The sequence below is a fragment of the Sinocyclocheilus anshuiensis genome, unplaced genomic scaffold (assembly GCF_001515605.1).
Source record: "Sinocyclocheilus anshuiensis isolate Anshui unplaced genomic scaffold, SAMN03320099.WGS_v1.1 scaffold183, whole genome shotgun sequence".
Classification (NCBI taxonomy): Eukaryota; Metazoa; Chordata; class Actinopteri; order Cypriniformes; family Cyprinidae; genus Sinocyclocheilus; species Sinocyclocheilus anshuiensis.
Genome location: NW_015548309.1, coordinates 3,379,450 through 3,394,629, shown reverse-complemented (window position 1 = coordinate 3,394,629; position 15,180 = coordinate 3,379,450). Strand labels below are relative to the sequence as shown.

General features: G+C 36.1%; 1 protein-coding gene across 1 annotated transcript; it reads right to left on the bottom strand.

Moving 5' to 3' along the window:
* Positions 1–3,337: 3,337 nt before the first annotated feature.
* Positions 3,338–8,802, bottom strand: LOC107656225 (G-protein coupled receptor family C group 6 member A-like). The gene is made up of 5 exons (XM_016443987.1): positions 8,603–8,802; positions 7,659–7,926; positions 6,815–7,226; positions 6,464–6,733; positions 3,338–4,593 (listed from the first exon to the last, which is right to left on the bottom strand). The coding sequence occupies exons 1-5, from the start codon at positions 8,800–8,802 to the stop codon at positions 3,338–3,340; spliced, it is 2,406 nt and encodes an 801-aa protein (XP_016299473.1).
* Between the last annotated feature and the right edge of the window lie 6,378 nt (positions 8,803–15,180).

Genomic DNA, 15,180 nt, shown 5'->3' with positions numbered 1-15,180 from the left:
GATAAGTTTCGGTGACACAAATGTCATCAGGATCCCAGATGACTACTGTTTGCTTGTTTGTTCATCTTTATTTATTCATTAAGTCAATTAAGAATTGCTTTCTTATTTACAATGATGGCATTGCAGGAGAAGAACATAATGCTGCATACATACATTCAAATCAAATAACATGGGAAAAAAATAATATAATGATTCAAGAATGTTTAGATACTTTGACTGAAAAATAAGACAAAAGTAGTAAGTAAAAATATCATGTTTTGCAGTGTAGCTGCCCTCTGAACTCCCACAGTATGTCAAATGAAAAAAAGACACTCATCAGTGAGAAATTCCTGGATCACAATGTGAATGCAAAACTTATTTCAGCAGCGCTTCCCCTTAGAAACATCTCAGTAATTTCACCTGTTGTAAGGACAGTCCCACAATGCATGATAAAAAAAACTTTTACTTTCTACTTCAGCTTCATGATCTTGTCATAATGCATTAGATGACCTACTCGCATGATCTATAACTGTCTGTCCTGCTATGCCATAGTTTAAGCAACATTTTGCATGATTGAAAACAACTTCTTCTTTATTATGTGGAAAATTATCGTTGCCAAACTGACAGCTGGAACTGCCACAACTGTCGCTGGGTGAGAATAAAGCCAAAAACAGATATCTAAAGAATGAACTAGCAATATCGTCAAAATTATTGATTTTTCTTTTATGCCAAAAATCATTAGTATATATATATATAGGCCTATATACTTTAAAAACTAATAAAAACAGACAACATACTAAAACTTTAAAATAAAAACAGCAAATATAAAAACAAAAACTAATTGAAAATAACTACATTGGTAAACAAGAACTAACAATAAACAATATTTCAATATTTCTAAATCATTTATTAATCTTGATGAATTCTTAAAATCAAAAGTTTTGTCTGTTAACATGAACTGTGAAGTAATAATAACAATGAACAATTGTATTCTTATTAACTAACCTTGACAGCGATTAATAAATGCTGTTAAATTATTGCTCATACGAAGAAATAAAAAGATAATTTTCTGCCAGGACATTATACAATACATTCATTTATGGACATTTCTGTTAACCCTAAAACACAATGCAATGCAGTGCAAAATATACTCAAAATACAGGTAAGACACTTGTAAAAATCAATACAGAAAATTCCTTTATATTGATACAGTACATTGTTCCCTATTTTTTTTTTTTTAAATGTTACAGTGTAGTTAGTTAATGTTAACTAATGCATTATAATGTTAACAAATGAGACCTTATTGTAAAGTGCTCTATGCAGGAAGAGGATGAAAGTGTGGTTTGAATGCATTGCGATGCTCAATCAGGAAGATCACATTTCTGTCATTGAAGTCATCAGTCATTGATGCCAAGATCAAAATGAAAAGTCACTTCAACCAGGAAAACCAAGTTTCAAGAAGCATTCTCAACATAATGGTGCAGCTGCTGTAAGAATTTCAGGCATGTCAGACAACAAAAACACAAAAGGAGGAAGACTAAACAAAAAAACAACAACAGGGTTATATAAGCTTATTATCACTTCTTATGTAGCAAGAGGAATTCCAGAGAAGTCATCTGATGTTTCTAGGTTGGTGCGTGTGGGGTTTCTTCCTGGAGACTCAACAACACCCCATAGTAGCCCATATCTTTGTGAAATCATTTTTAGATGCATAAATAGATTTTTTAAAGATAAGCAAAATATAAAGATTTTGATGCAAGTATATCTAATTCCAAATAGAAATTGCACTGTTTGGCATTTATATTCCCCAGTATCAACAATTTAGAGAGCAGAAATAAAATGCAGTAAAGTTGTATTACTAAATCAAAGTGGCTTTGCTTGAGATGCTGGTGGTGTTTACAAAATACTATTAAAGTAGGTTGTTTTGCATCTGAAGTAGTAAAGTCATTGTGCCCCAAAATAAGCACAAACAGACAAACATTCTAAATAGATTTGTAATGAAAATGATTTATTTACTGTTTATTTAAATGTCACCGATTAAGTCTTCGGTGTATTACTGTAGAACCAATAAAGCAGCGTTTTACAGTTCTCCCCACATTTTAAATTGTGAATATCCTTTATATTTTTATTAAACATTTCAAATTTCTTGTTGATTGGGTCCAGCATCCCAACAGTTTGGAGAATGAATGGATTAATGCAGTACTGATATTGACTTTATTTTCCATATCATATTATACATGATTTTTTGTTTATTTAATTATTTAGTTAATTTTAATTCATTTTTCGGTCAGCCTGACAGCTGAGGAATACTGCCTCTAATCAGCGTAGTCAAGATACTGGCATGAGTGGCAAATGAACAGTCAAGCACACAAGCACACACAGCCTCATTTAGATGTTTCGCTTGGTTAGGCTACTGTAAACACACGAAATAAAGCGTGAAGCATTCATCTAATCTGTCTGTGCTGTATAGCCTACATACATCTCAGACTGGAGATTATTCTAGAGCAGCCTAGAGCTAAATTTGAAACAATTGTGGAATTGTAATAGAGGTAGCACTGACCATGGTGTTCAGAACAATTTATATATATATCCAATAAAGCAGCGTTTTACAGTTCTCCCCACATTTTAAATTGTGAATATCCTTTATATTTTTATTAAACATTTCAAATTTCTTGTTGATTGGGTCCAGCATCCCAACAGTTTGGAGAATGAATGGATTAATGCAGTACTGATATTGACTTTATTTTCCATATCATATTATACATGATTTTTTGTTTATTTAATTATTTAGTTAATTTTAATTCATTTTCAATTCATTCAAATATTGCTTTGGTTACAGATTCACGGAAAAACGTATTTGTTCATTAAAAGCTTTATTGTTTTCCCTGAGATGGCATCCTATAAGCATATCTGTATTGATATCTACTTTGCTTTCATTTCATATTATATATTATTAATTATTCGTAGTTATATATTTATTTATTTTTGCTCATTTATTAATTAATTCTTTCATATATTGTTTTCATTAGAGATCCACAGCAAAAACTAGTTTGTTTATTAAAAGCTTTATTGTTTTCCCTGATTTGGACACACAAGTGCTAAATCGGATCATTAAAGACAATGATGATACTGATAACAAGAACATGAAAGACAATCACAGAAAGCATGTCAATCACAAACATTATGCAACTCCTTTTTTTGTTTAAATGATTGGTTAAACAGGATTATACTGACAAAAGAATTTAGCATAATTAAAAACAATTTTTTTCGAATCGGTGAGTCCCTTTATCAATCACAAAACAGAGAACATCATGTTCAACTCATCTATGTGGAGCTGATGTAAAAACATTTTTATTGCTTAAAAATTCGGGACGCTTGAGGTTCTCCTGAACTCCGTACGGTTATTCTTAATCTTTAGGAGGAGTTTTTGGGAGCCGCTTAAAGTCTGTTGTTGCTGGTTTTCCTCATTCATCTCTGCTGAAGATCCAGAGGACACTGAGAATTCGTATAAGGAATCTGCAGACACATTGACCTCATGGGGCAGATTTTCTATGGACAGGTGAAACGAGGAAATAGTGCCTGTTGGGTAGGGATTTGAGTACACCCTATTTATTATGTTCTCGATTCCAGAGTCAATAGTAAATACGCTTTCTGGCCGGTCGGGTCCAGCTCTACGCCGATCCACTCGTGAACTTTTGCGGAAGCGTCTGGTGAACTCCCGAATGCCGCTTTTGAAAAACTCTTTGGTGTTGTTCTCGCTTTTCAATAGGATGATGTAACATTTAGGCATGAAGTGGCAGATGAGTATCCCGTATGCAGAGAAGAGCATCACCACCATCTGAACGGTAGATTTGTACTTGATCAATTGAACCATGTTCGCATAGATGGGGCAAAACACCACCCAACTGATAATGTAGATGAGCATGCTGATGCTGATGCACTTCTCTTCATTATAGCACTTGGGAAGCTTCCGTCCCAGGAAGGCGAATCCAAAGCACACCAGAGCCAGAAGGCTAATGAAGGCCAGCATGAGTCCGAAGAATAGCAGGCTCCCCTCATCGCACTGGATGATAAGTTCAGACCTGATCACTGAGTCCTCTAAAACCTTGGGTGGTTTCAACCACAACCAGAGACCACAGATGATGCCCTGGATAAGCACACAAATGCCAATGATCCAGTAGGGCAGGAAGAGTTTCTTCATGACCCGTTTGGCAGCGGATTCATTCTGGAAGGCCAGCAGAACCTTAAAGTACCTGACCAGGATGCAGGAGATGCACAGGGTGAAGCTCAGGCCAAAAAGCACCTGTCCGATTTGACACTGTATGCATGTGGGTTTCCCACCAAACAAGATGGCGCTGGTGAACGTCCCGAGCAGGGACAGCAAGATCAGGATGGAGATGGGACCCCCTGCTGCGAGGACCACCGGGGTATCATGTCTGACTAAGAACACCAGCATCACAATCAGTGTCAAAAGGAGGCCAAGACAAGCAAACACCAGAATAGTGATACAGTATTCATGTTTCCAGGACAGGAAAATTGGCGTTTGGGGAGAGCAAATGGTGGCGTTCTCTTTAGACCAGAAATTCTTTGGACAATCTATACATTCACCTGCATCTGGAGAAGAATGAAAAGTTACATCTATTAAACATCCTTTCATTTCATCTCATCATGCTGCTGAATCTGAAATTGAGTTCATGAAATGAGTCCACTCTAAAATTCTAATTCCTCTACTCCCCCTCATTGTCATTCAAAACCAAAAAGTTTCAGTTCCCATTGACTTCTACTGTATTTTTTGGCCGCATAATGTAAATCGATGGGAACCGAAAGTGTTTGGTGACGAACAATCTTAAAATATCTTCTTTTGTGTTCCGAAGAAGAAATAAATACATACAGGTTTGAAATGACATGAGCAGAATTAGTTTTTATATTCCATATAGCAATGAGAAGAAGCAACTGCCCGAGTCACAATTGCATTTTACAGTTTAGATGTGTGTTTTTGTATGTTTATGTAAAAGGTTGTGTATCGAAATGAGCGAACTTCATGTTTTTGGCAGGTCTGAAGCTGGTGTAAACAGTGTTGGGGAAAGTTACTTTTAAAAGTAATCCATTACGATATTGTGTTACTCCATAAAAAAGTAACTTATTGCGTTATTTAGTTATTTGTTATGGAGAGTAAAGCATTATGTTACTTTTGCGTTACTTTTTGTTACTTGAGCTGGGCTTGCTTATTTATTTTTAATAATAAAAACCTAAAAGTTATCATTTTGGCAACTGTAAAGGCCCTTTCACACCAAAAGTGAAATTAATAAGCCTCAGCCTAAAGAAAATGAATCTGTACCTCACTCCAAATTTCTCTCAATACGGGGACAGGAGAGGTTAAAGTGAATAAATGGGAAAACAAAGTAACTTGCGTTATTTTTTGGAAAAAAGTAAAAGATATTTTCTTGTCAATTTTAAATGAATGCGTTACTTTACCAGTTACTTGAAAAAAGTAATCTGATTATGTAACTTGCGTTACTTGTAATGTTTTACCACCAACACTGGGTGTAAGTGACTTTAATTTCATGAATTTATACCTGTTTTGTTTGAAAATGTGTTTACTGGACACTTCGCACACTCGTAGCAACAGATGGGCTTGTCTTCAGAAAAAACCCGTCTAAATCCAGGGGGACAACTTGGAGAGCACCGCGAAATCACACGACTCTGGGGTAAAACAAAACAAAACAATTTTTTGGACAAATACCATATACATTTAAATTTCAATATATAGTTTATTTCTATAATATTTCAGATTATACAACATATTTGCAAAATGAATTAGTCCTAAAGGGATAATTCACCCAAAAATAAAAATTCAGTCATCATTTACTCACCCTCGTGTCATTCCAAACCTGTCTGACTTCCTTTCTTGTGTGTTTTTGGCAGTATAATGAAAGTCAATTAGAATCTTGATATTGTTTTGGAATTTTAATTATATGGACAAAACTTTTCTCAAAATATCTTCTTTTGTGTTCCACAGATGAAAGGACGTCATTCAGGTTTGGAACGACATGAGAGTGTGTAGATAATGAAAGAGTGTTTATTTCTGGGTGAACTATCCCTTTAATGAACCAGATTTCATACTTTCTTTCCTCACAGCACTTCATTCTTTATTATGTGGCGTCAGAAACTCACAGTCACATTTTCCAGCCGATTTCTTTGTTTGTCATTCAGGAAAAACATGCTTTCATTCTTGATCATGTAGCGTGCCACAGTCCTCAGTCCCACATTTTTGATACCTTCAGCGTTATTTTCAAGTGCCGCTTCCCAAATGTTGATATCATAACCGGTATCCAAATCTCCATAATTGCTGAATGAATATTTCTCATTATCCATAGTAAACATGGTGTTTGCCAAGGCATCATTTAGCTGGAAAAGGTGACGATGTATTTAAGCTTTTGAATATTTATTATTTGGTTTAACATAGAATAACAGAGAAAATTACTTGCCTCAGAGCGTTGAATATCAAAGCCTCCACGGCAGGTTTTTCGAGAACAGATGTCTTTAACAGCATTAGCGACAAACCTCACAGTCAACCATACGCTAAACACTGCACTAGGACATACAGCTTTCTTCAGGGTTTCTCTTATTTCTTTGGTGGTTCTGCTTTTGTTCAACTCTCCTTTGATGAAGTGCTGCAGGATGGTGTTGTTTGATTGTGAATCAGGATTTAGATCTAGATTATCTAGGTACCTTATGAAGTGAGAGCTGTCCCCTGAAAATGGGATTATTCCAAGAATTTTCCCAACTTCATTCAGGGGACGATTGTTTAGCACATCGAGTGATGTGGACCAACTATCACCGGCGATCCAGAAACGTCCAGATGCGTTGGGAGTGAGTTTCTCGAACAAACAAGCCATGTGGTGAGATTTGGCAAAAGACACAATGACTTGAACTTTTGAGGTGCTCTCGATTTTTTTGACAGTTTCATTGAGTTTGGAATCTAAGCTTTCATCGTTGAGAAAATCAGGAAGCACAACTCGGTATGACGCATATATATTTTTGGAATTGGCATGCGCCTCAAGTTGGTCTGCAGCGTAGCGCCCGTAATCTCCGTCAGTGGCTATTATGCCAATCCAGGTCCAGTTGTGGTACCTCAAAATTTCAGTGATTGCTTTAGCCTGGTGGTCATCTTTCGGGACAGTCCTCCTGAATGTCGGAAAACGGGTTTTGTCGCTCAAAACCCCAGCTGTTGAACCATAACTGATCTGAGATAATAGTAATAAGAAGAGCATTATTGAAAAATTCTGACATTGTGTAACATAATAGACATTGGTTACTCAACCATGCCCATTGCTTTTGAAGGGTGAGTAATTTATTTTGGAATAAATTACTTCAAATGCAGTTTAGCATAGTTCATCATTGCACAGAAATCAGAAAGCACAAGCTTAGAAGACAAGATGATTGTAAAATGACAAAATGAAGGAAGTTCAATGTCATAAAGAAGTCCGATCGAACACTTTCAATTTTAAGGAATGGTACGAATGAAACTCCATAGCCACTCTAATATTGAAATACATTTGTCATAACAGCACCTTTTTACCAAAGTTAAAGGACCAAATGGCAGATAGCAACAGCGGCGCAATTTGATAGGCTACTTGGGCTGTTAGTCATTTATCTGTCAATTAAACAAAACATACCTGTGGCATATAACCCATGGTGAGATACCTCGCCACTGCGATGGAAACCTCGGAATGGTACTCTCCTATAACAGCCTGAAACAATGAATTAGTGCGGCCAGAATTTTTATCCATGAAGATATCGGTGTGTTGCAGTGCAGTGGTCACATCAGAGCATGTGTCCATGATCTTGTAGCCAAATGTGAGATCTTTCAGCATGGGGGGCTTGTTGATGGCCTCCACCGCTTCAATCATCGCCAGAGATTGGATCAACCTGGATACGGTGAACCTGTCAGAGGGAACAGGAAGGAGGCTTAACTCAGTCATTTAGAACAAGAGTTTTTATAGCAGTTGATCTCATCCTTTTTGAACAGTCTGAAGAAAGAACAATCAATGAACAATCATTATTCAATATAATATGCTGATTTAATGCTCAATTATTGTCATTTATAATTGGAGCTCAATTATTAATGATTCTTATAATCATCAATGATGAAAACAGTTTTTGATGCTTAACATTTTGGTGGAAACAATCAATTTAATGCATCCTTGTTGAATGAAAGTATTAATTTTTTATTTATTTTTTAAATCTTACTTAAACCAAAATTATTGAATGGTAGTGCTCCACGGTTTCAATGTTAAGCAGAAAACGGTTTTCAACATTGATAATAATAATAAAAAAATTAATGTTTTTTAAGCAGCAAATCAGTATATTAGAATGATTTCTGAAAGATCATGTGACAATAATGTGTAATAATATTTCACAATATTACTGTAAAATAAATGCAAAAAATAAATGCAGCCTTGGTGAGCATAAGAGATGCATGTCAAAAACATTAAAACATTCACATTCATTCTTCCAGATGTCTGAGATATATATGCATAAAAATTATGCAAGTTTGAATTTCTCAGTCTTTGACATTATTAATGTAAGCTGTATGATGTGTTGTGATGCATGGACTCACTTTTCACACACGTGTTGAATAGGACTGCTTGTCGTGTTGGTGATCTTGAAGCTTTGGTGAACTGGAAAGAGTCCTCCAAGCATGAAGTCCCCTAACTGCATGGCTTCCAGTGAGCCTGAAGCAGGTCTACAGTCACGACCCCCCAAACTTCCCAAGATGGCAAAAAGCCCAAACCAAATCTTAGTGTAATGCATCTTCATTTCATCTGTGTGTCTCACCCTTCTCTATTTTTCTGGTAACCTTTTCAGCCTCTTCAACGAGAGTCCTCAGCTCTCTCTCTCTCTCTCTCTCTCTCTCTGTCCTCACCTGTCCTCTCAGCAGACTGGGCTGAGTTTGAGGATGTTGCTAAACTATATCTGTCTCCGTTTCCTCCTCTGTTACTGTAAAAACAGATGTCTTGTCACCTTCCTGCTCACACCTCTAGACTTCAAAAAAGTTCAGATCAAGAGGAAACATTCCATACAGGAGGAAACACCACATTCAGAAAGATTTTCATTAGCACCAAAAATGCACAAGTGAATCCAAGAATGCAAAAACCTCCCAATTGTATAACAACTCGTATTTGCATAAACTAATAATGATGCATAGGTTACGCATGAAATAATCTACTGCATGAGTTGTTTGGTGCCTGCCTGTACAGCTCTACTGTTTACTGGTTATGCTGTAGTATTAACTTTTTTAACTAAATTGATTTGATGTTTAAAAAAAACAAAGCCTCATGCACACAATGACTCCATGGCCTCAAACTGTAATCACATCAACTGACTCACTCCATCCAAAGACACAGTGTCACAATACACACACACCAGTCAAAATAAACAAACACAGCTTGTGTTTAGAACCTGCTATTTGCATTTAATTTGACCATTTCATTTAAACAATCTCTTTAGTTTTATTTCAGAGTGCATATTTAATGTAAGAACAGGTCAGACAGGGTTACTAAACGGAAGGAGGAAGGTGAGTTCAGAGGGTTTTCTCTAACCTATTTAATAAAGGAAATATTTTGCACAACTATAAAGAGGTACATCGGTGTTGCATAGAAGTTGAATAATCGTCATCATTATTATGTGCTGCTATGATCTGAGTGCATTGCATTTAGGAAAATCACGAGTGATTTAATGCTATGTGTTGTTATGCATTATACCGCAAGGAAAGCCATGGGTTTGATTCCCAGGGAATGCATGAACTGATCGAATGTAAAAGTCGCTTTAAAAGCATCTGCAAATTGCATAAATAAATGTATTTCGGTAAATGCGCAAACGCTCAAAAGGTAAATTGGGACACTTTTTCAAATTGGATTGGATAAAATTTAGTTTTGCTATGCCTGCTAGCCTATTATGTCTGGTAAATGGTGGACAGTAGCTACCAACCAGTCATAAATATTTCTTACTGTGCATTAAAATGTAGGCCTAATGGAAATGACATTTAAAACAAAATAAACAAATAAATAAATAAAGCGGCTCCTTAATCGACTACCTAATTTTATAGCTAATTTTAGCTACTTTATGTATCCTAAATACACAATTAAACATGTTCAATCATTTTGCATAATTTGGCAAAATTATAGCTTAATCGCAAATGGCGGACAGTAACATCACATCTCACGCCTTAGTGAAGTACACTAACTTTTGATCAACTTTATCTGGGGTTCAGTTGTTTAAAGTAATGAGAAAGACCGCAACGTATAGCCTACAATTGATTTCTGTGATGTTTGTGGTGGAAATGACTCTGACTGAGGGCCAGTCGTGAGTCTGGCCCTTAGTGTCGACGCTGTTACTATTACACACCACTAGAGGGGGGCGCTGCATTTGTATTTTTCAGCTCCTATCATTCAAAACTATGTGAAGCGCTAGTTATTTATAATTTCTCAGTAACTTAGATTGCTGGAAGTCTTCTTATGTCCTGTATATTTGGTATTTTTGCTGTTTAATTATTCTTATTATCATTAGGCATACCTGCTTGTGTAAACTATACAGTATCAGTTTGTTACTTGCATTATTTGAGTTTGAAATTATGAGTTATAAGAGCCATCTCATTCAGCATTATCCTTCAATATGTGTATTTCAGACAGTGCTTTTAATGTTTATAACGCGTGACATTTTGACAGCTGCTCAGTCAGAAACCTCCCCTCCCCTTCTGAATAACCTTGTCAGATTACCATACAATTATCATATCATTAACATCTCATTATCATACTGGAGCCAATGGTAGTGGGTTTAAATTCTTTATGTTTGTCATTTCGTTCTACACTATTCAATTCTCTAGCTTGTGTGACCCATAATTGGACTGTTTTGTGTATTTATATTTTAAAAGGCATGGCTTTATAATGGACGTCTGGCCTGTTTAATGCCGCTGAATGAAGTAGTTTAATAATATCAGGGTCTATGTGTCGCGTAAGGGCCATCCAAGTGTTTTAAACACCTGCAGGTGGTCTGATATCTCTCCAGTAGTATAATTACTTCTCGCCGTCCACAGAAATCACAGAAATCCCACTGTGACGGACCTAATCTGCAACTCTTTCCACAAAGTGCTTCTACCTGTCTATATTCATTGGAAAACAGCAAACATGAGTGTCAACCGCCCCGTATCTTCCTCTCAAAGTGACCTGGGATTCATCTCATACATTAGATCATCCAAAGGGTTCCATTTTTCTCAATTAGCGTTTCTGCTCATTAACGAGCTGATGGGCCCCTCGTTCCGACACCTCGCTAATGCACTAACACACTAACACCTCACACATCACATTCGGATGCAAAGACTGAAACAGAATCTAATCAACAAGGACAGCAACACACACACACTTAAGCGCTCCGCAGCAATTAGATGATCATTTGCTCAAGTCTGTGTGTATGTGTAAGTGTAATTACATAATGGAAGGTTGAATAAAGCTGAATTTCATATGGTGAAATTCTTTGGACCCTGTTGAGGTGAGACCGACAGAATGACGCCTCGCATGTTTGGCTGTTTATGAATTATAGCCGCGCAATTTGAATGTGATGCTATTGCTGTACTGAACGTGACCTCATGAACGTTAAGCCTGCTTTTTTCCAGCTGTTCAGCTCTAGATGATGGCAGCTGTTATGTTTCCAACTGATCAGTTATTCAGCAAAGTAAAGGTGTCAACGCAACTTACAGGGAATGTTCTCAGAATGTTCTGGCAAGGTTCTCTGAATATTCTAGTAACATTAATAGAATGTTCATTCAAAATTACCTGGTCTTCAGGTAAGGTTCTTAAAACGCTGCATCATATTTATATTTATTACATTCAAATGTAACTTTCCCATAACGTTTGCAAAATGATCAAATGAAACATTCCCTAAACGTTTTGTCTAATGTTTTTAAAACAGGATGTTTTTCAATCTTCTTGGAAAGCTCAGGAATATTGTTTTTGTAACTTAATGGGAACATTAGCAAACTGTTCCTAGAACATATTTTTGTTAGCTGGGATGCAAAGCGGACACATTAACAAGGACACTAAAGGCCGCACAGCTCATACCAGCAGGCCTGTAACATTAACCGACAGATGCTTTTTCACTATCATCATTTTTTTTAAATATTAGAATAATGTGAATTTGATTGCTTTTGAATCCACTTTCTTCTGACATGCTGTTTCTTGGGAACAATATTGACTGTAGAAAATGCTTTATGTCGTTGGTGACATGTGACTGCAGACAGTATATTACATTTGAGATTCAGGGAATTATTGTTTTCAAACAGTTTCCCAATCAATCCCCCATCTGCCACAGGTTGCTAGTATAGGCTAAAGCAATGTTTTTTGATAAAGTCGCTATCAAATTTAAAGTATTTGAAATAAACATTTCATTTAAAACTATCAAAATAGAATATAATATTAAATATCAATAAATATATTCAATTAAAATATATTTTAAAATGAAAGCCACCATATTAATTTTTTTTAATAAATTTAATATGGTAAATGGATTTTTAAATACATATTTAAAATATTTAAAGTCACCATGAAATTGAAATTGACAATTCCCATTATTTCTCATTCGAGAAGTTGTTTCACTTGGATATAAGTCACAACAGAATGCAGTGATGCCGTATTTTTGTAGGCCATTCTGGAAGTTAGCATCACCCTGGTTTCCAATAGGATTTTTCCATTGCAGGACATAAGCTCTGTGAACATTTGTGCATCATGATCATTTTCACAAATGAACAAATTTTTATGAATTTTGAAGCCTAAATAAAAGGCTCTAAAGAATCTTCACCGTGGTCACATGACTTCAACATCACTAAATTTCCGACAATTAGGCCTACTTCAGTCTTTATTAAAAAACATTTGAAATAGTTTGCAAGAGTGCAATTAGAAACACAACGAGGCTGTAAAAGTAGACTTGTGAGTAGATGAGTTTAACTGTTCAACAGCATCTGTCATCTCATTTAGCCACTTGTTAGCAACCACCTTTTTCAAGACAAGTAAAAGCTTTAAAAAAAAAAAACACGAGGTGATGCTAATGTATTTTATGTGTAGAATAAAACATCTAAATATTTTGAGCTTGTGTTAACCACAGACCTTATTTTAGGCATTTAACCAACACCCCATTCAAAAAAAACAAAAAACAAAAAAAACATTGATTTCAGGACAATGGAACCGGAAGTCCTAAAATGCTAACTACAAAAATACGTGGTAACACTTTATTGAAAGGACCTAATTTTAGCTGTTAATTAGTTGCTTATTAGCATGCATATTCCTAGCATATTGGCTGTTTATTAGTACTTATAAAGCACATATTAATGCCTTATTCTGCATGACTGTATTTTAGATCCCTTAATCCACCCCAAACCTAAACTTAACAACTATCTTACTAACTATTAATAAGCAGCAAATTAGCAGCAAAAATACGTCATTCCTGCAACATTCGATAGGAGAGAAGGCTACTGAAATGGTTCTCATTACTAAGTAAATTAAGTAAATAATTTAGCTCATTTACATTTAGCTGACCAAAAACGGCAGGGAATCTCTAACGAAAGTAATTTTAATGGGCATGGCAGGTAGAAATATCTTGTTATGGTGCACATTTGATTTTTTAAAGTGTATGTTATATGTCCCAAAACTAATAAATGACAAATAGTATATGTAAATAGTTTTATATGCGCCATGCCCATCATATTATATCACACCATGATGTATTCTGCTGAAAATGATGAATGGCATTTTGCTGAATCTCTCTTTTGTTTGGCTCGCTATCGCATCGCTTGCACCAGATTATTCACTTTCTTGTGTGTCAAGCACAGAAAGAAATAATACAAAGGAGCTCACAATAAGTAGATGTGCTCTGGTCTCTGCTCGCCGTGTGTGTGTGTGTGTGTGTGTGTGTGTGTGTGTGTGTGTGTGTGTGTGTGTGGAGGCTGCAGCGGTGTGGTACGGGTTGAACACACACTCTGAAGTGGACAGATATGAGAAATGACATTTAAAACGCTGCACTGTTTGTTAGTGCGTGCTCTCGTTCGCTCTCTGACTGAACGCCCCTCAGCGCGGCTGTCAATCACCCGCGTGTCAAACCTGTGAGGACGAGACGGGTATGTTTATACTGGCAGACGAAACTAAACAAAAACCAAAAGATGCAAACAAGAAACGGAGAGGAGATGAAGGGGCGAGAGGCATAAAACTGGGAGAAAGTGTATCATAGAGACGGTGAGGAATCAAGAGAGACCTTCGCAGCCCTTTCCTCCTCCTCTCTCTCGAGCTGTCTTGTCTCTCACCTGCGTATCAGTCGTCTGCGCTGTGTTTGATTGACAGCTTGGCAGAGATCAGTGTCTAGCTGATGTGAGGGTGGCAGACCTGGAAACGCAGTGAGAGGGTTTATCAGCTGCACAGAGAGAGAGAGAGGTGGGGGAGGTAGAGGGGGGGCACACAGAGAAAGGAGTGTGAAAGAGCTACAGGGAAGGAGAAAACGATGAAGGGAGGAGAGAGAGGGAGAGAGGGAGGAGGAGGGAGAGAGGGCTCTTTTACTGCCGGTCTAGAATGTGACCGGATTCTTAAACATCTTTACAGAGAGTAAGAAACAGCAGCCAGCAATTCATCAAAGACATACCTGCACACACACGGGTGAACGTAATTAAAACAAAATAACGAGGCAAAAAAAATAAGAAATTATATTCATGTTAATTTAATTAACTTGTGTTAACTAACCAGGATGATCAGTTTTTATTTTATTTTATTTTTTAATTTTTCACATTGTGAGATTATATTACTGACAGTTAAACATATTATCCCTTCATTCTCATTACCGTAATGTTGTTGTTTTTTTGTAATTCCTATTATTCTCAATGATTGTCATTAGATTATCATTCATTTAATTAATTAAAATTAACGTTTTTTACAATTTTTTAAATTATGAATATAAAGACAGTACATTCAATATGTGGTATAAATAATTGTTTTTGACAATATAATTATGAATATGAATGCAGTACTTATTTGTCATATATAGGCCTATATATATGGATATTTACTATAGCGTTTTCACAATATACTAACAAAAATGAGAGTTTTTGCATTACATTAATTTGGCGGAAAAACAATCTGACGGGAAAATGTGCTTAGATATCAT